This window comes from Erinaceus europaeus, chromosome 5 (genome assembly GCF_950295315.1).
Source record: "Erinaceus europaeus chromosome 5, mEriEur2.1, whole genome shotgun sequence".
In the NCBI taxonomy this organism is placed as follows: Eukaryota; Metazoa; Chordata; class Mammalia; order Eulipotyphla; family Erinaceidae; genus Erinaceus; species Erinaceus europaeus.
The window spans coordinates 49,070,290-49,090,774 of record NC_080166.1 but is presented as its reverse complement, the minus strand read 5'-3'; the positions used below and the strand labels follow the sequence as shown (position 1 = coordinate 49,090,774).

General features: G+C 37.8%; 1 protein-coding gene across 2 annotated transcripts in view; it reads left to right on the top strand.

The window, feature by feature from the left end:
- IPO11 (importin 11) overlaps positions 1-20,485 on the top strand; it is a 191,280-nt gene that overhangs the window by 120,430 nt on the left and 50,365 nt on the right. For both annotated transcript variants that reach the window (XM_007516917.3, XM_060191289.1), the window contains exons 25-27: positions 2,651-2,746; positions 3,376-3,489; positions 10,729-10,850. In XM_007516917.3, coding sequence (XP_007516979.1) covers positions 2,651-2,746; positions 3,376-3,489; positions 10,729-10,850 — 332 coding nt within the window. The remainder of the gene's footprint in view (positions 1-2,650; positions 2,747-3,375; positions 3,490-10,728; positions 10,851-20,485) is intronic.

Genomic DNA, 20,485 nt, shown 5'->3' with positions numbered 1-20,485 from the left:
CAGGGTGGGATTGTGTAGCATCTGCAACTTGGAGGTTGAATGGAAGTAACGTATAAAATAGGACAAAATGTTCAACAAACAGGTACTGAAGAATAGGATTCAAGTCAGTGAGAATAGGTACCCCAGGGTGAAAGAAATTAGGATATCTATTTTAAGTATGTTCCTAGGAGGCCAGGACTTTAATAATCTTTCCTTAAGCTTAATAGCTAACATGAAATTGGACTAGAAATACTGAACATTATCTGGGAGGAGACTAGAAAATGGACCTTGAGGGAGTTGGACGGTAGCACAGCAGGTTAAGCACACGTGGCACGAAGCCCAAGGACCTGTGTAAGGATCCAGGTTTGAGCCCCTGGTTCCCCACCTGCAGGGAAGTCGCTTCACAGGCAGTAAAGCAGGTCTGCAGGTGTCGTCTGCCTTCCTCTCCTCCTCTCTGCCTTCCCCTCCTCTCTCCATTTCTCTCTGTCCTATCCAACAATGACATCAATAACAACAATAATAACTACAACAACAATAAAAAAAACAAGGGCAACAAAAGGTAAAATATATATATAAAAGAAAATGGACCTTGAGACCTAGGACAGAGGGTAGCTCAGGAATTTTGAAAAAAACATATAAATACAATTAACTGTTTACCACATCAATCTGACCCGAGGCTTATGTATATTCAAATTTAGCACAGGAGGAGCCTTTACAACCTCCGAGTCAGTCTGAGCTCATTGTCCACAGTCTCAGTTGGGAACAGTCTAGGCTACATACATTCCAGGATCAGTCCTACTTGAGTAGCAGAGTAGGATGACCCAGCCTCCTTTCAGGAGTGGGGTAGTCCTTACCATTGCTGGTTTGCACTGAAGGTAAGGTCCTAGAAAGGCCCACATTTAGATCTTAATCCTTTCTAGCCACCAAGTTGCAGTTGCTGCTGTGACGCCAACTGGACTTCCCTGGGTAGATGACCTCACCAATGTGTCCTGGAACCCCACCTCTCCACAGTCCTCCCCCCCCCCCCCCCACTAGGGAAAGCTAGAAACAGGCTGGCAGTATGTATCAACCTGCCAATGCCCACGTCCTGCAGAGAAGCAATTACAGAAACCAGATCTTCCACCTTCCACTTCCCATAGTGATCCTGGGTCCATACTCCCAGAGGGATAAAGAATAGGAAAGTTTCCAATGAAGGGGATGGGATACAGAACTCTGCTGGTGGGAATTGTGTTGAATCACACCCCTGTTATCCTACAATCTTGTCAATCATTATTAAATCAATTTTAAAAAAGGGCCAGTGAAAGTGACTGGTGATGGAAAAGAGAGGGATCCCTTAGAAGTCTAGACCCATAGTATCTATTGGGGAAACCCAAGGATTGCCTAAGTAGGACCCCAGGTGATGAGGTGCCTGGAATTGGCCAAAGTGTCTACCATACAGTGTGTTTAATTCTGGCCTCTATTCTGTTGGTCCAAGTGTCCATTTTTATTCCAGAACCACATTGTTTTAATTACTCCTTCTTTATAATATAAACTGAAGTTAGGAATTGTAATGCCTCTATTTTTCATTTCCCTGAGGAGTGCTTTTTGCTATTCATGTTTTTTTAAATAACTTTTTATTATCTTTATTTATTAGATAGATATAGCCAGAAATTGAGAGGGAGGGGGAGATCAAGAGGGGGAGAGACAGAGAGACACCTGCAGCACTGCTTCACCACTTGTAAGGCTTTCCCCCTGCAGGTAGGGACCAGGGGCTCGAACCTGGGTCCTTGCACATTGTAGCATGTGCGCTCAACCAGGTGCACCACCACCCGGCCCCATTTTTTTTTTTTTTTTTAATGGAATGCATTTTTGGATATGTTGTTTAATTTCTTTGAAATGTGTCATTGGTATTTTGATAGGGATTGCTTTAAACAGATAAATTACTCTTTCGGCAAGACAGCCATTTTAGCAATAATGTAGTAGGATATAAAACCAAGACTCATAAGTCTGCGGCATTTCTGTACACAAATGACGAGTCAGAGGAAAGGGAATTGAAGAGAGCAACCCCATTTACATTGACTCCAAAAAGAAACCCATTTCACTCATAAATAAATAATGCATATTTCCAAAATTTTCCTTGTAACAGTCCGTGGTCTTTACTAGCTTACATATAAAAAAAATCCAAGTTACCACTTAATGAATATGATGTATATAGCATTAATAAGCATGCCCTTTCCCCTTCAATTTATTGAAAAATAAAAGTGTCGATTCATTTTTTTGGAGAGTGTATATACATTGTTACCAACTTGACATTTCACTTTATAAAGCCAGTCCTTTAAAAGTATTTTTTGGATCCTCTGTTAATGCAACATGTTGTAAAGACTGCTTGCTTAAAATTCAAAGATAAGAATTAACATTAACAAGATAGTCTGTGCTATCATAATGTGACTAAATACAGTTTCATGTAGGAAATATAGCTGTATCTAAATGTTCTATACTTGCTGTCAAGTTGCAGTCTTACTGGATTATTTGTAAAAGTGAGTATAGTGTCCACTGTTGTTTTCCTAGTATGCTGTATATATTCTCAAACATGTATAATATCTAATACTTTGTTTTCTGTTGTTATATTTTATATGAAGCCATTTCTAGTATTATTCAGCATTACCAATGAATGTACATTTCTGATTTTTAGGTTGTAGAAAATGTCCTGAAAGTAAACCCAGTGTTAGGACCACAAATGTTTCAACCAATTCTACCCTGTGTTTTTAGAGGCATTATAGAAGGGGAGGTAAGATTTTTTTTCTTAAGCTTCTAGGGATAGTATTAGACTCTAGTGCCCTAGTTTTAATATTCACTTTCATTGGGAAATTCTTCTTTGTCAACTATAAAAGGAAAAATCATTATTATTGGGTAATTTCTCAGTAAATTTCAGAGTAATTACACAATTTTATATTTTCTTTTATGCAGCAATGCATAAATTTCCTTTGATAAATCTTTCTTACTTATGTGATTGTGTATACATCCATAAGGACTTTGATGCTGAGAAATGGGGGAAATAGTGCTAGGTAATCTATTGGTTATTATCTAAGTTGACTTTAAATAGAACATAAAACTATGACAGGAGAACTTAAAGTAATGTAAATATGTAAATATGCTAATGGTGGATCTTTTTCTCTGTTCTTCTCTATTATGTACAGCCATATAAGTATATATGTACTATGTATATTGTATTGTATATGCATTTAGTAAGTTAGGTAGAATTTAGAGCATACAGTATTTCACTTTAAAGGAAAGCAGCATGATGGAGAGTGTTTATTATTTCATATTCCTGTTGACGTACTGTGACAGTGATTGTTTATAGAGGTCTATACTTATCCCTCAACTCAGTCTTACATGTGTCATATTTTAATTGTACAGAGGTATCCTGTAGTGATGTCAACTTATCTTGGCGTTATGGGTCGAGTCCTGCTACAAAACACTAGTTTCTTTTCTTCACTTCTTAATGAGATGGCACATAAATTTAATCAAGAGGTAAGAATCAATTTACTTAAAGAAATTTAAGGGCAGGGGAGATAGCATAATGGTTATGCAAACAGACTCTCATGCCCGAGGATCCAAAGTTCAGTTCCCCGAATAAGCTAGAGCTGAGCAGTTCTCTAGTGTTGCTGTCTGTGTGTCTCTGCAGCTGTCTCAAAAATAAAATAAATAAAATATTAGAAAAACTTTTACCTAAGTAAAGATTAGAGTGGTCTGGGAGGTGGCACAGAAGATAAATTGTACTCTCAAGCATGAGGTACTGAGTTCAGTCCCCAGCAGCAAATGTACTAAGTAAAGACTGGAGATAATTTGATGAAATAATGAATCTAGAGAAGTTAAGCTTTTATATTGTTCATAATTGGCTACTCATATTGGACCTATAATTTGGGAGAATAAAAATAGGGGAGGGAATCTGTGAATGACAATTAACATTTTATTCTCAAAACTAGCAATTTTATTCTGTTTAATCGTAGAATTTTGATTATTATTTATGGTTTGAATCTATGTTCACTAATTCTTAAAATGGAACAAATAATTTACATGTAGTTATGTATTGTCTTTGTTTCATTTCACTAATGAACTTTTTGTTAATGCCATGGAAATGAATCTTCATCGTAATTCTCATGATGAAGATTCATCATAAGTTGCTTTTTCTGTAAAGGATTATTTGAAAAAAAACACTGTAACTGAAACCAACCCCTGAAGTAAGTGTGGAATAGGCTCTTAAGTGCATTGCCTCTCTGAGACTATGTATTACATTAAATCACATATTTACTTATAAAACCACAAATTTCTTGTACTCTGTAAAATACAGATTGTAATGCTTTACTGATAGCTTAAGGATAAATCAGTCTGTAAAAGCTTTTGTTTTATGACTTAAACAGATAGAACAATTTCCCTTCCCAGAAAATCTGAAGGTGGCTAGGTGGTGGTGCTCCTGGTTGATTGTGCGTGTCATGTCCAAAGGATCCAGATTCAAGCCACTCACATTCCCACCTGCAGGGGACTGGCATGGGGCAGGGGTTGTTGGTTGCTTCACAAGCAATGAAGCAGTACTGCAGGTGTCTTTATTTCTTTCTCGCCCCCACCTCTCAGTTTCTCTCTTTCCTACCAAATAAGTAAGTAAATAAGACATTTTAGTGGTCCAGGAGGTGACACAGTGATAGAGCTTTAGACACTGAAGCGTGAGGTCCCAAGTTCAATCCCCAGCAGCACATGTGCCAGAGTGATGTCTGGTTCTTTCTCTCTCCTACTATCTTTCTCATAAATAAATAAAAAACATATTTTTTAAATAAGACATTTTAAAAAAGTAATAAAGAATTTTAAACTTTTTTTTCCTTTCAAAAAACTTTTTAAAAATTTTAATAGTGACTTAATATTGAGTTACAAAACTATGAGATCACAGGAGTGTAATTCTGCACTGTTCTGACCACCAGAGTTCTGTGTCTGTTGGTAGGCTTCTAAATTCTGCTTCTAAGACCTCTTCTGTTTCATTGGTTTAATCCCCCCTACTTAACACTGTATTCTATTTACATAACCACTGTTAACTAAGCACCCTCCTGCCTCCATGGCATTGGTTTAATCCTCACTGGTTCCTGCTTTTTCCTTCTCCCCACCCCCTGTCCTACGTACATCCTCTTCGGACCTGACTCTTCCACCTCAGGATATATAAGGACAAGTTTGTGATTAGAGATAGTTTAAATTGCGCTGCATTCCACATAAATAAAGACTGAACTGCCTACCACTCAGCCATGAGTCTCTGGTCGCCTCTCTCTCCCGCCCACGGAGCTAGCCCAGCATGTGTCCCCATTCCTTCCATTGGAAACTGAAGTAGTTCTCCCAGTGTCACGGATATGGGTTGACTATTAATTCTATAACTGTCTGTTTATATTTATATATATATTTGCCTTCCTCCTTTTGTCCCCGCCCCCCATGGTCCTGCCCTCTCTTCCCTTCCAAGTCACACCGACACCTATGACTACTTCCAAATGTCCTTCCTGTTTTTCTCTTCTCTCTTCGGGTGCTGATAGAGTTGACCTCTAGTTATTTTCCCCTCTGTGAGTATATGGACCAAAATTCTTTATGGGGTGCAGAAGGTGGGTGGTATGGCTTCTCTGCTGGACATGGACATTGGCAGGTAGATCCACCCCCCCCCCCCAGCCCATTTCTATTTTTACCCTAGTCAGGTAGGGCTCTGGAGAGGTGAGGTTCTGGGACACATTGGTGAGGCAAGCTGTCCAGGGAAGTCAGGATGGAATCATAGTAGCATCTGCAGCTTGGTAGCTGAGAGTTTTTCAACTTTTTAAATTTGTATTTGCTCTTTGACTTTTAAATATCTTTAAGTATTATTTCAAGTAGTTTTTTATTAGCATAGTAGTTGAATCTGGAAAGGTGTTTGCCTAGTATATATTTATACAAATGGAAATTGGGAAACAGACATATCTGTTCTTAGGCTTTAAGGAAAATTCAACTGATGGTCCAGGAGGGTGGTACATGGATAAAGCATTGAAGTCTGAAGCATGAGGTCCTGAATTCTGTCCTTGGCAGCACATATACTAGAGTGATGTCTGGTTCTTTCTCTCTTACTCGCTCTCTCCTTGAATCTTTCTCATTAATAAATAAATAAAATCTTAAAAAAAAGAAAAAGAAAAAAATTGACTCTGTGGTGTCCCATTCTTCAGTATCACCCCCCCCTCTATATATATAGATATATATATATATTTTTTTTTTAAAGTTTACCCAGTGGATATTTCTTTGGGTGCTGCACATTTAAGATTTATAAAGTGGAAATATTTCTTGTCTGTTTGTCATTACTTCATATCATCATCATTAAAGTAGTACATAAGAAAAAGCAGCCCACCTCTAAAGGGTTACGTCTTGTAAATAGAGAAATAGTGACTGACCTATAGCTGGTATAACCGGCACTGCTGCAAACCCACTGGTAGGAGGAAGGACTGAGAAGAGGGATGTTATCACTAGTTCTGATCTATCTGCCAGTCAGTCATCCGTCTATCTAATCTATCACTAGTAACTTGCAATATTATAATTCCACACCACCACATCCCCAGTGGTAACCACCATGGTTCTCTCAATGTCTTGGAGACTGGCTGGCTACTGTTTTTCACTTTGCAAGTTTACATGTTTTAGCTCTCTGTATTCCTGTAGTTGTCTTTCTTCTCCTTACTTCACTAGTCTTACTCATTTTGTCCTGAAAGACACCATATCTTTTTTTTTTCTTCTTTATTGGGGGGGATTAATAGTTTATAGTCAACAATAAAACATAGTAGTTTGTACATGTAACATTAACATTTCTGTTTTCCACATAATTCAACTCCCTCTAGCTCCTCCTCTGCCATCATCTTCCAGGACCCAAACCCCCCCCTCCACCCCAGAGTCTTTTACTTTGGTGTAATACACCAAACCCAGTCCAAGTTCTGCTTTGTTTTTTCTTATTTTTCAATTTTTTTGAATTATTATTAGTGACTTAATGCTGATAGACAAGATTGTGGGATAAGAGGGGTACAATTCATATAGTTCCCACTACCAGACTGCCATATTCCAGCCCCTCCACTGGACATTTCTTTTTTTTTTTTTTTTTTTTGGGACATTTCTTTATCCCTCTGCAAGTATCAACCAAAGATCCCTATGACCATATCTTTTTTTTAATAGCAGAACTGGAATGAAAAAAAAACCAACCAAACAAAAAACACCTGTATGTATGTATCATACATTCTTTATTCAGAGTTCTGATGTATTTCTAACATAGTACTTGAGCACAGACTCTTCAGGCAATGCTTATTTTAATTTTGCACTTCACACTGTAAAGAGGAAATTTTTTTTTTTGTAGAGAATTTGACCAAAAATGTTGTCAGGCCATCATGTTTGAGTCCAGATGCTAGGGGAATGAAAGTGTTCAAAAGGCTACTTTGGAAGTTCAGTTTTAATGAAGGCCAAAACTACAAACAAAAATTAAGTATGGCTGAGAAAATAAATTTCAGCAACACTACATAACTCTTTGAAGCATAGATTTTGCAGAATGGGTTGTCTCTTCTAATCACTTGAAAACACTTGTGAAATACTAAAGGAAGCCAAGTTAGTTAAGTGTTTTTATGTCTTTAGAAAAGGATAGGTTCATTCCAGAAGTCACCATTAGAACAGTTTCTTTTGTCAGTAATTTATTACTTGAAACCTTTCAGAATTTATACCCAATGATGAAAAGTTTTTTTTTTTTTTACATTGTCTGAGAATTTAAATCCTTGGGGTATTAAAGTATGTTTTAAAGTTTGCTTGAAAATTACAGCATTTCTAGGCCCCCTTTTTATGGTCTTTACTTTTTTTCCTGATGGATACCCACTGTGGGAGGTATGATAACTATTGCGGATGGAGAAAAAGGCTTTAGGGAAGAAATAACTTCACCACTCAGATCTTAATGTCACTGGATTTTAATTAATTATATTTCATCTTGTTTTTTCCCTGTTACTGGTATCAATCTGGGCTTTTTTTTTTTTAAATTGTTGTTATTGATGTTGTTGTTGGATAGGACAGAGAAATGGAGAGAGGAGGGGAAGACAGAGAGAAAGATAGACACCTGCAGACCTGTTTCACTGCTTGTGAAGTGACCCCCGACTGTAGGTGGGGTCAGTTGGCTTTTCTCATTTCTCTTTTCCATATATATCATCTGTGGACTCCTACACCTATCAGCGTAAAAGTAGAGAAATCTTGTCATCTTTTTTTATTATGGTACTCAAAATATTTTGTCTGTAAATTCTCTAAATTCTTATGTTACTTCATGATTTGCTGTGGTCTTCAATCTTTGCAATAGCTGTCCTGTTTCTGTTTTTGTAAATCTTATTTTCAAAGTGAATTAGTTGAGTGTACAGACACACACACACACACACACACACACACACACACACACAATTTGATCACTTGTTCAGTGAAATTTTCCTTTGTATTTAGAATTGAGTCTCTAGTGTATTTTGTATATCTTCTTATTTAACTTTTTCTTTTTAAACTAAGGGGTTGATGCTTTGTAGTATAGTCAATGACATATGCATACAAAGTAGTTATGTAATAGACTTCCAAAGTTTTCTTCCTGCCCTCCTTCTCCACCCACCCCCCCAAAGGCCTTTGTTTTGGTGCAATACACCATTTCACTTTATGTTCTCCTTTCCTGTCCCTATTATATTACTTCCTGCCAACAAGTGAGAGCATCTGATATTCATCCTTCTCATTTTGGCTTATCTCACACAACATGAGCCCTTGAGTTTCTTCTAAGAGGCTGCAAAGGAGACAACCTTATTTTTTTAAACAGCTGAATAGTGTTCAGTTGTGTGCATATACCACAAATTTTTAAGCCACTCATCTGATATTTGGAATCCAAGTTGCTTCCAGGTTCTGTAAATTACAAATTATGCTGCTATGGACATAGGAATACACAGATCTTTTCTGATAGGTATTTCTGCCTCCCTCGGCTAAATTCCCAGGGAAGGAATTGCTGGATTATAGGCTCAAGTCCATTCCTAGTGTCCCAGTAAGTCTCCAAATTGCTTTCCACAATGGCTGGACCATTTTGCACTCCCACCAACAGTACAGAAGTGTCCCTTTTTCTCCACATTCTCTCCAACATTTTTGTCATTTCTGTCCTTTCTGATGTATGATATTCTCACAGGTATAAAGTGGTATCACATTGTTGTCTTTATTTGCATTTCTTTGATATCAATGACTTTGAGCACCATCTCATATATCTGTTGGCTCTCTGCATCTCTTCCTTAGTAAAATGTCCATGTCCTGCCTTCATTTTCTTTTTTTAATTAAAAAAAATGTAAAAATCTTTATTAGATAGAGACAGCCAGAAATGGAGAGGGAAGGGGGTGACAGAGAGACAGAGAGACACCTGCAGCCCAGCTTCACCACTTGTGAAGCTTACCCCCTGAAGGTGGGGACTAGGGGCTCAAACCTGGGTCCTTGCACACTATAACATGCACTCAACCAGGTGCGCCACCACCCAGCCCCTTGGCTTCATTTTCTATTGGGGGGCTGCTTGTTTTTGTGGTGTTTAGTTTACTGAGCTCTTTATGTACTTAGATTATTAGTCCTTTGTCTGAAGTGTATTGTGTAAAGATCTCCCATGCTGTTGGTTGTCTTTCAGTTTGGGTACCCTTTGCTGTGAAGAAGCTTTTCAGTTTGATGTAGTCCCATTGGTTTATTTTCACTTTTATTTTCTTTGCTGTTGGATTTAAAACACAAAGGAAAGGAAACCACAGGTGAGACAGACTAACTGTGGTCTGAACTCTAAAGAAAGGAGTGGAAGGATGCTCAGTACTCAACACATGATGGTGGAGAAAGACTTTTTCAGTTCATGGGGAGATTAACTGTATTCATGTGATATCAGCTGGCCGCAAAAAAAAATTTGTACTGATTACTCGTTTGCTATAACCTAGTTCTGCCTGCTCTGGCCCCACCTATGCATTCCCATTGTCAACCAAGTATGGTCAGTGAATGGGATTCATCTTGCTGCTTGATTTTATTTTAAGGCCTGTTTGGCTTAGTCTTTACTTTTTTTTCTTTCTAATGGTTTTGGGGAAAAATATTTATGACGTGAAAGTTGTCTGCAGTTTTTTGTTGAACCACATTCACATAGATTTATGCAGACACTGTCCATACTAACTAGTTCCATATAAACTTGCTTTTTAATATTAAAAAGTAAAAAGTGTCCTGCGGATGATTCATTTGTTTTCCTTTGAAAATTTTCAGGTTGAGGATGCAACATGTCCTTTCTTCTGAAAGTAGTAACAAAGCAATCCAGCAAATTGAACTATACTCATCCAACTGCGTAAACTATAAGTACAAGCTGATAATTTTGAAAAATGCTTGTACTTTTTAAGTGTAGAAGGAAGACTATATTGGATTGATGATTCATTAAGTGGAATTACTAAAAATCGCTCATTGGTTACATATTATATAAACAAATTGGTTTAACTCAGAAATAAGTCCCTCTCCAGATTAATTAGAATCATGCTCCTGTTTTGTTCAAATTGCTCCTTTCTAACTTGAGCTCCAAATTCTGGTATTCCAGCTCTGGCTTACTAGCTTTGATTGATCTTTGATCATGTCTAATGAGGTTTTAGCTTTTAACACTGTTTACCCACAAAAAATTACCATTTTAAATATTTTGAGGTACCTTCTCTCTCTCTTTCTTTCTCTCTCTCTCCCTCTTTGTTTTTTCCCCAGATGGATCAGCTTTTGGGTAGTATGATTGAAATGTGGGTTGACCGTATGGACAACATTACCCAACCAGAAAGAAGAAAACTTTCAGCTTTGGCTTTACTCTCTCTTCTACCTTCTGATAATAGGTGAGAAAACATTCTTGTAAAATTTGTTTCTTTAATGGGTGGGGGTGGTGGTGGTGGTGGTGGTGGTGGTGGTGGTGGTGATGGTGGTGGTAAATACCATAATGATTATGTAAAAAGACTGAGGCTCCAAGGTCCCAAGTTCAATCCCCCCTATAACCGCCATAAGCTAGAACTGATAAGTGCTCTGTTTAAAAAAAAAAAAAAAGTTGTTTCTTTAGAGCATCAAAATATTGAAGTATTTTTGGTGATGCCAGTTGCAATATGTTGTCAGATACTTTTTTTTATGTATGCACATTACATTACATCTCTTGCTAGTAGATAATGCAGATGTTGGTCTAATTCTAAAAAGATATGAATGGGAATGGTAGGCTTTGCCGTTCAACTTGATTTGATTCATTTTACCAGTTTATTTCTCTCTTGGCTGAATCTTATCTTGATTCTTTATATATGCTTTTTAATTAAGAATATTAAATATTAAATATATGTCAGTGCCACTTGCACTTAACAAAGTATATGTATTATCTTGGTAATTTAAATGCATGTTATGTAATTTTATTATTTTGGATTGTGAGATGATTTTGCAACCTATTTTTTTTTCCCTCTGGGCATAGATGTAATCATTGCATTATGATATAAAAGCATTGTTAAATTTTTCATTTCCATATTGCAGATGCAAAATATTTTGGCAGATATTTAAAGGAGTGTCTGTTTTCCTTATTTTTATCTATATCTTTGGCGTACGCTTTTTGAGGATGCTTTTAATTTTAAGGACAAAAACAAATCTTGAGTCTTGAGAGTATATTTGACTATTAACAGTAACATATGAGATTTAAAAAATAGTCTGTTTATTGGCTAGAGACTGAGAGATACTGATAGGGAAGGGGGAGATAGAAGGGAAGAGATACCGAGACACTGGCAGCACTGCTTCACAATTCGTGAAGCTTTCCTCCTGTAGGTGGGGACTGGGGGATTGAACCTGGGTCCTTGCACATGGTAACTAGTGTGCACTAAATCAGGTGCTCCACCTCTCAGTCCAATATATGTCTTAGGAATTAGATTTTTATGTCTTAGGAATTAGAGTAGTTGCATCTTAGTAATAAATTAGTAGAATTCAATTAGTTTTAGAAATCTTAAGTTTAATATATTTATTTCTTGGGGTAATTTTTATTAAGAACATACAATTGTTTTGTCTTAAACCATAGTAATAAGAGGTGATTGAGCACTTACTATATACTTTGCTAAGTGCTATACATTTCTTTCTCACTTAAATTTAAAAAATATATATTCCCTGTTATGGGCACCTTGTTTGCTTCCAGGTTTTAGCTATTACGAATTGTGCTGCTATGAACATAGGTGTACACATATCATTTTGATTGGGTGTTACAGAGTCCTTGGGATATATCCCTAGGGGAGAATTACTGGGTCATATGGGAGGTCTATTTCTAGCCTTTGAGAGTTCTCCAGACTGCTCTCCACAGAGGTTGGACCAATTTACATTCCCACCAGCAATGTAGGAAGGTTCCTTTGCCCCCTCAACCTCTCCAGCATTTGTTGCTACTGTCCTTTTTGATCTATGACATTCTTGCAAGGGTGAGATGGTATTTCAGTGTTGTCTTTATTTGCATTTCTCTGACAATCAGTGATCTGGAGCAGTTTTTCCTGTTTGTTAGCCTTTTGGATCTCTTCGGTAGTGACTATTCTGTTCATATCCTCTGCCCATTTTTGGATGGGGTCATTTGCCCATTTTTGGATGGGGTCATTTGCTAAATTTGGTGAGTTCTTTATATATTTTGCTTATTAGCCTCTTATCTGATGTGTGGCATGTGAAGGTCTTCTCCCATTCTGTGAGGGGTCTATTAACAGTTGAATGGCTGAGAAAGCTGTGGTTTGTATACACAATGGAATGCTACGCAGCTATTAAGAACAATGAACCCACCTTCTCTGACGCATCTTGAATGGAGCTAGAAGGAATTACATTAAGTGAGATAAGTCAGAAAGATAAAGACGAGTATGGGATGATCCCACTCACAAATAGAAGTTGAGGAAGAAGAACAGAAAGAGAAACTCAGAGCAGAATCTGACTGATTTTGGAGTAATGGCACCAAAGTAAAAATGTATAGGTGGAGGGTAAGGGTAGATGTTCAGCTTTACTGAGGGGGAAGGAGGAAGGCAGAATGGGACACAGACCTTTGGTGGTGGGAATAGTGTGTTAATATACACTCCTATTAACTTAAAGTTTCACAAATGACTATTCAATTTATATGAGAAGGGAAAAATGGATTGAATGTCTCTCAAACTTTCTGATGCATAGACCATATCTCTGAGTATATATATTCCTTCAGTCTAAGCACTTAAAACTTCAAATTGGCAATTAGATTGAATTTTAACAGTGGGCTCAAATTGTTAATACATTTCTAATAATGACTTGTTCTTTGAAATATTGACTCTCCTAAAAGCTTAGACCAAGGAGAACAGAAGTAACTGGTGGTGTTCTTTATAAGATAAAGCTGTAAGTAAATAGCATAAAAGGACATAAATTATGGTGAGGTCTTGTATGCTACAGCAAATTCAAACCATGGAACTTTCAAAGTTAACCCAATTGCCAAATGATTTGGTTATAGCAGTAACTATCTATTGCCTTCTTAAACTCTATGATAGCAGGAACCTTCCCCTTTCTCTATAAAGCCCATATTTCTTAGTCGGTCCTTGCACTTAGCGCCAAAAGCCCATATTTTTCCCAGTCCCAAAACCTCTAGGGTGAGGCTCACTTTCCTGCATGCTTCTCCTATTTCATATCAACTGATACTCTAGCTACTGATCCCAACCCAATCAATGCCATCAGTACCAACTCTGCTTGTTTCACTTTGGACTGCATCCAGAGAGGTCAAGCGTGGAATGTCAACCCATCAGCTTCATTACTCTGCCACCAGGTTCCAGATGCTATCATGAGGCCAACCTAACTTTGCTGGCCAGATGACCCCACCAATATGTCCTGTAGGCCCACCTCCCCAGTTCCCTACCCCATTAGGGAAAGAGAGAGACGTGCTGGGAATATGGATCCACCTGTCAATGCCCGTGTTCAGTGGGGAAGCAATTACAGAAGCCAGACCTTCCACCTTCTACACCCCATAATGATCCTGGGTTCATACTCCCAGAGGGATAAAGAATGGGAAAACTATCAAGGGAGAGGATTGGATACAGAGTTCTGGTGGTGGGAATTGTGTGGAGTAGTGCCCCTCTTATCCTGTGATCTTGCCAGTATTTTCATTTTATAAGTAAAAATCAAACATAAAAGGCCTCCAGGAGCAGTGGGTTCGTAGTGCTGGCACTGAGGCCCAGTGATAATCCCAGAGGCAAAATAAATAGATAAACAAACAAATAAATAATAAACACCTTTAAACAAAAAAATCTTCCCGCCTTTTATTTTTTATTAGTGATTTAATATTGATTTATAAAATTATAACAGGCATATCTCCACGCCTTTCCCATCACCAGAGTTCTGTCCCCATTCCCTCCATTGGGATGGGTTGACTATTATTCTGTAACTATTTATTTATATTTATATATATTTGCCCGACTTTTCCTATGGTCCTACCTTCTCTTTCTAAGTCACACCCACAACTTCTGAGTGTCTTTCTTCCCCCCCCCCCCCTTCCCCCTCTTCTCTTTCTGGGTCTTGATGGAGTTGGAGTTCAGACTCTGTGGTCATATTCTCCTAACACTTACCCCTCTGGGAGTGTTGACCAAAACTCTTTATCTGGTGTAGAAGGTAGTAGGTCTGGCTTCTGTAATTGCTTCTCTGCTGAATATGGCGTTGGCATGTTGATCCATACTCCCAGCCTGTTTCTGTCTTTCCCTCTTTCCCTAGTGGAGTAGAACTCTGGAGAGGTGAGGTTCCAGTACACAGCGGAGGTCATGTGCCCAGAGAGTTTGAGATGAAATGAAATCATAGTAGCATCCACAACTTGGTGTAAGATATAAAGCAGGGCAAAATGTTTAATGAACTAGAACCACAAAGAAGAAATAGAGCAGATGGGAATAGGGATTTTAGGGTGGATAGAAGCTAGGAAGTCTATTTTAGGTATATTCTTAGGGACCCATGCTTGTGGTAATTTTTTTCTAGAGCTTGATAGCTAACCTGAAATTGGACTAAAAGTATTATCTTGGTAGATGGTATCAAAGTTGAGAATAGGACTAGAAAGCTGGATCAAGGTAGAGAGTACCTCACAAACTTGAAGAATATGAATATGAATACATATATATACATATACATACACATACATACACACACAAATATTTGTTTACCATGTTGATCTGACCTAGGTCCCATATATATTCATGTTTAGCACAGGAGCCTGTATAACCTCCAAGTCCCTGTCATATAGCCTTTTTTAGTCACAAGACACAGCATGAGTATCTTTTTTTCTTTTAAGAAAATAGTGGGTTTAAGGAGCTCCAGTGGCATAATCGGCACGCGGTACTTATACAGAAAATAGTGGGTTTTGTTGTTGTTATGTCTTTTTTTTTTTTTTTAAATCCAAGCACTGCTTACCTCTGGGGGGATTGAACCTGGAGCCTTTGGTACCTTAGGCATGAAAGTTCTTTTGAATAGCCTTTATGCTGTCTCTTAGCCCTGATTATCTTTTGTTATGAAACATTTGTCATCAGATTATTAAATGATACAGGAAGTGAAGGGCAATTACAACTACAAGATGATTCTACTCAAAAGTGGAATATAGAGAAAACACACACAGCAGAGGCCTAGTGACCTAGTGGGGGCTGTACTGTTAGGTGAAATGTTATGCATTTAGACTACTGTATCTTACTGTTGACTGTAAACCATTAATCCCCCAATAAAGAAATGAAACAAAAGAGAATACATGTATGCACGCAGGCGCTCATGCCTGCCTGCCTGCCTACCTACCTTGGGAGAATGATGGCAGTTACCAGTGGAGGGGGTGTGTGCACTGTACTTTGGTTGGAGTGGTGCAGAATTATATCTCTATTATCTTAGAATCTTTTTTTTTAAATTTTTTAAAAGATTTTAAAAATATTTATTTCTTTTTGTTGCCTTTGTTGTTTTATTGTTGTAGTTATTACTGTTGTTGTTAATTGATGTCGTCGTTGTTGGATAGGACAGAGAGATATGGAGAGAGGAGGGGAAGACGGGGAGAGAAAGATAGACACCTGCAGACCTGCTTCACCACCTGTGAAGTGACTCCACCATAGGTGGGGAGCGGTGGGCTCGATCCGGGATCCTTATGGTGGTCCTTGCGCATTGCGCCACTTGTGCTTAACCTGCTGCGCTACCGGCCAACTCCCATCTTATAAGCTTTTAAATCACTAATTAAAAAAAAAAAGAATTTCAGGACCTCACAGCTCTAGGCCAGCTTTTTCATATAGAAAGAGACACATAGGCCAGGAGAAACACACTATGGCACTGACGCTTCTCAGAAGTTCCCTGGGGGATGGACTTGCATGACCTCTCAGGCACCCTGTTGAATGCAGCTATCTTGCTGAGCCAATTATCTTTTTTTTTTTTAACAGAAGAAAAAAAAAAATCTCTTTTAAAAATGTTAACTTCCTTAGGTTTGTCATGTGACAGGGCAAGTTTTGACTCTGGGCAGTTTGATGCCAGGACTTTTACTTTTTTAGGCTTATAGTAATTCTGTTTATAAGGCAAATATGCACAAAACCAACATATTTCCTTACTGTAAAAACAGAGTCACATTTTCGTTTTGAAATCAAACTCAAGTTGCCTATTATTGTTCTCTTCTAGAAGAAAGAGATGATTATTCAGGGCATTACAATATAAATGACAGAAAATCTGGTGTTCAGCAGCAGTTAACACTAATCATTTTCTGAGTAACTTTTAATAAATGGGAAAAAATAGTAAGATATAAAGCCTACTGGTTTTCACTAACATAGACCACTAATAAATAGAGGAATGACTCAGACTAGAAATATGGAATCTAGGGCGGTAACTCAGAGTACCAGATTTTCATGTCTGAAGCCCTGGAAGTCCCAGATTCAGTCCCTGGCACATCTGCATTTCAGAACTGAGTGGTATTCTTGTGGCTCTTTCTAACCTCCCCCCCCCAAAAAAAAATTTTTTTTGAGAAGTGTGGAAAGGTATCAAAGGAAGTGCTCGCTCTCTCTCTCTCCTTCCCTTACCTCTCTCTGTATATATCGCATTTTTTTTAAAAAACCTCGATATTTTAATGACAATAGAGACATTAGAGCACTGCTCAGCTCTGGTATATGGTGATTTCAGGGATTGAACTTGAGACCTTGGGGGCTTCAGTCATGCAAGATTTTGCTCCAACAAATTGATTTACCTCTCCAGCTATACTTATTATTTATTTTTTTGAGAATACTATTTTCTTCAACATTTAATTTTATGTAAACATGTAGTTAATTTTTTTGATACATAAGCTGTGAAAATATTTTTACTTTAGGGAAATACATTTATTAATGACAGAATGTTATATTAAAGATGGGACATTTCCTTATACATTAAAATTTCTTTTTTGACAGTTACGAAGTGGTAACTTGTGATAGAAGATTAGATTTCATTTTTTTTTAAAATAGGATATTGAAAAAGTTGATGGGTAGTAGTGAATTCAGGCATTTTAAGGGTACTAAGAAAGTCTTAACATCATGGGCTAACAGAATTTTAAAGACTATTCAGTGACTTTTCTCTATAATGTGCTTTATGGACTAGTGGCTAAAGAAGGGTTAATTGATACAGAAGATGTAATGTTCTGAAAAGCAAACTAAAAAAAACATAATTGCTTTAAAAGCTGCCAGATAGTCTTTGATCCATGATTTAGTTATATTTATATTCACATACTCAAGTAGAAGGTAATATTAAGAGAATTACCAGAGGATGGGCAGTAGCACACCAGGTTAAGTGCATATGGTGCAAAGCACAAGGGCCAGAGTAAGAAACCCGGTAGGACGACTCCCCACCTGCAGAGGGTTGGCTTCATAGACGGTGATGCAGGTCTGCAGGTGTCTATCTTTCTCTCCCCCTCTCTGTCTTCCCCTCCTCTCTCCATTTCTCTCTGTCCTATCCAAAAACAATGACAGCAATATAAACAACAAGGGCAACCAAAGGGAAAAAATAGCCTCCAGGAGCAGTGGATTTGTAGTGCAGGCACTGAGCCCCAGTAATAACCCTGGGGGCAAAAAAAGAGAGAATTTTTATCATTTCCCTTAATAACCTTTTCTCTACTGATAACTGCTCAGTTGTTGGTGTTTGGGGAAACATTTCTCCCTTCTGCATCCCTAGTGATATTTCTTGGTTAATTTCCCATGTAATAGTAGTTTCCTAATTCTGCATTTTTATTTTCTTTATTATGCAGTTTCTTGCTTGAAATAAGCAAATCTAGAAAATAATGTTGGTAATGATTTTTTAAGTCGGGATCAATTGGGAAGAGTTTTTTCTTTTCAGTTTATTATACTGCATTTTCAGATTCAGAAACAATATTCTTAAAAAAATTTTTTTATTAATATTTATTTCCTTTTGTTGCCCTTTTTTAATTGTTGTAGTTATTATTGTGGTTATTACTAATGTCGTCGTTGTTGGACAGGACAGAGAGAAACGGAGAGAGGAGGGGAAGACAAAGAGGGGGAGAGAAAGAGAGACACCTGCAGACCTGCTTCACCGCTTGTGAAGCCAGGGGCTCTAACCGGGATCCTTCCGCCAGTCCTTGCGCTTTGCGCCACATGCCCTTAACCCGCTGCGCTACCACCCGACTCTATGGAAACAATACTCTAAAGCAAGATTTTTCAGCCTCGGTAACAGTAACAACTTTGAACCAGGTGATTTTTGATATGTTCCAGTGCTTTGTAGGCCGCACACGAAATGACTGTAGAACCTACCACCTCTAGTTTTGAACCATTGCTCTAAAGATTAACCATTTGGGAAATAGTTAAATTCTTTTAACCTAGTTCACTACTTGGGTGTCAGACATTTGATATAAACTGAACGCAGATAATTTTTCACTATTTATTTGCTTAATACCATGACCAAGTATTACTGAACTTCTCTGCACCTAGGTTTTCTTTTTGTAAAATAGGAATACTTTAGCAGCCAGTGAAACGGTTCATTGGCATACTACATGGCTTAGATGCAGTAGTAGGTCCTGAGTTCAGTCGTTTATGCTGCATATGGTAGAATACTGTTCACTGTCCCCCCACCCCAACAAGCAAACTAACCTATCTGATACAACTTTTATTTTGCATATGCATATTTTTTAATCTTAAAAATTGTAAGCTGTTTTTTCCTGTAGACATAGTTTGAGTAAGCTGGCAAATTTGTACTAGTTAATCATCACAGATTGAAGTAGTTAGGTAAAAAAGAGGCAAACTGTTAATTACTATGTCTTGTTTTTTTCTCTCTCTTTGACATTCCTATGTAGAATTGAAATAGAAGCTCAGAAAGTAAAGCAAAAAATCCCCCCCAAAGGAAGATGTTCCTCAAGTTATAAAGATATACTGTCTCTATCTGAAAATAAGGAAGTGCATAAGACTCATGGCTTTTCTTCTCTGAATAATTTACTATTCATAAACTTGTATTCCCTTGTTGGAGCTGTTAAATTATTTTCATAACGTTTAAGCCACCTTGATGGATATTACTAGCATTTCATTCTTACTCAAAAGCAGTCTCATTTTTAAACAGTCTGAAGTCATCTTATCTAATCATACATCTGTTTTCTAGGGTGATAATGTTTGAAAGAGGCTAATATCTTAACAGTGCTTGACGATTACAGGGCACTCTTATATACAAGAAAGGCATTGGAAAGTAGCATGCCAACACACGCATTACCTTGATTTCTCTAGCAATAAGAAAAATGAAAAAAGGGGAAAAAATAATTGCCAGAAGTGGTGGATTTGTTGTGTAGGCACTGAGTCCCAGTGCTAACCCTCATTGTAAACAATAATAAGTTAATACTAATACAAAATATCACAGAGCGGGAGAGGCTGCTCAGCACTACTGTGCATGTGCAAGGTTCTGAGTTTACCCCCTGGCATCTCATAGAAAAAGAAAAACGAAAACCACTAAGCTAGGTAGTTAATAACTTACCTCTTTTTCTTTTTTTTCTTTTCTTTCTTTCTTTCTTTCTTTCTTTCTTTCTTTTTTTTTTTTTTTTTGCCTCCAGGGTTATTGCCAGGGCTCAGATGAATCCACTGCTCCTGGAGGCCATTTTTTCCCTTTTGTTACCTTGGTTGTTTTACCATTATTGTGGTTATTATTATTGTTGTTATTGATGTCACTGTTGTTGGATAGGACAGAGAGAAATGGAGAGAGGAGGGGAATAGAAAGATAAACACTTGCAGACCTGCTGCACCACCTGTGAAGCGACTCCCCAGCAGGTGGGGACCTAGGGACTTGAACCAGGATCCTTCCGCTGGTCCCCGCCCTTTTGCTAACCCACTGCCCGACCCCCAATTTGCCTCTTTTTCACCTATCTACTTTGTGTTCAGGTGAAGGCAGTGGGTAAACAATTGGGGCATGGACTGCAGATATATTAAAGTTAACAACATTCAGAGAAGAAAGCTAAAGCTGACAGATGCATCTTCCTAGTATTTGTTTGACACTTAGGGTGTTGATTTTCTTTTGTTTTAGT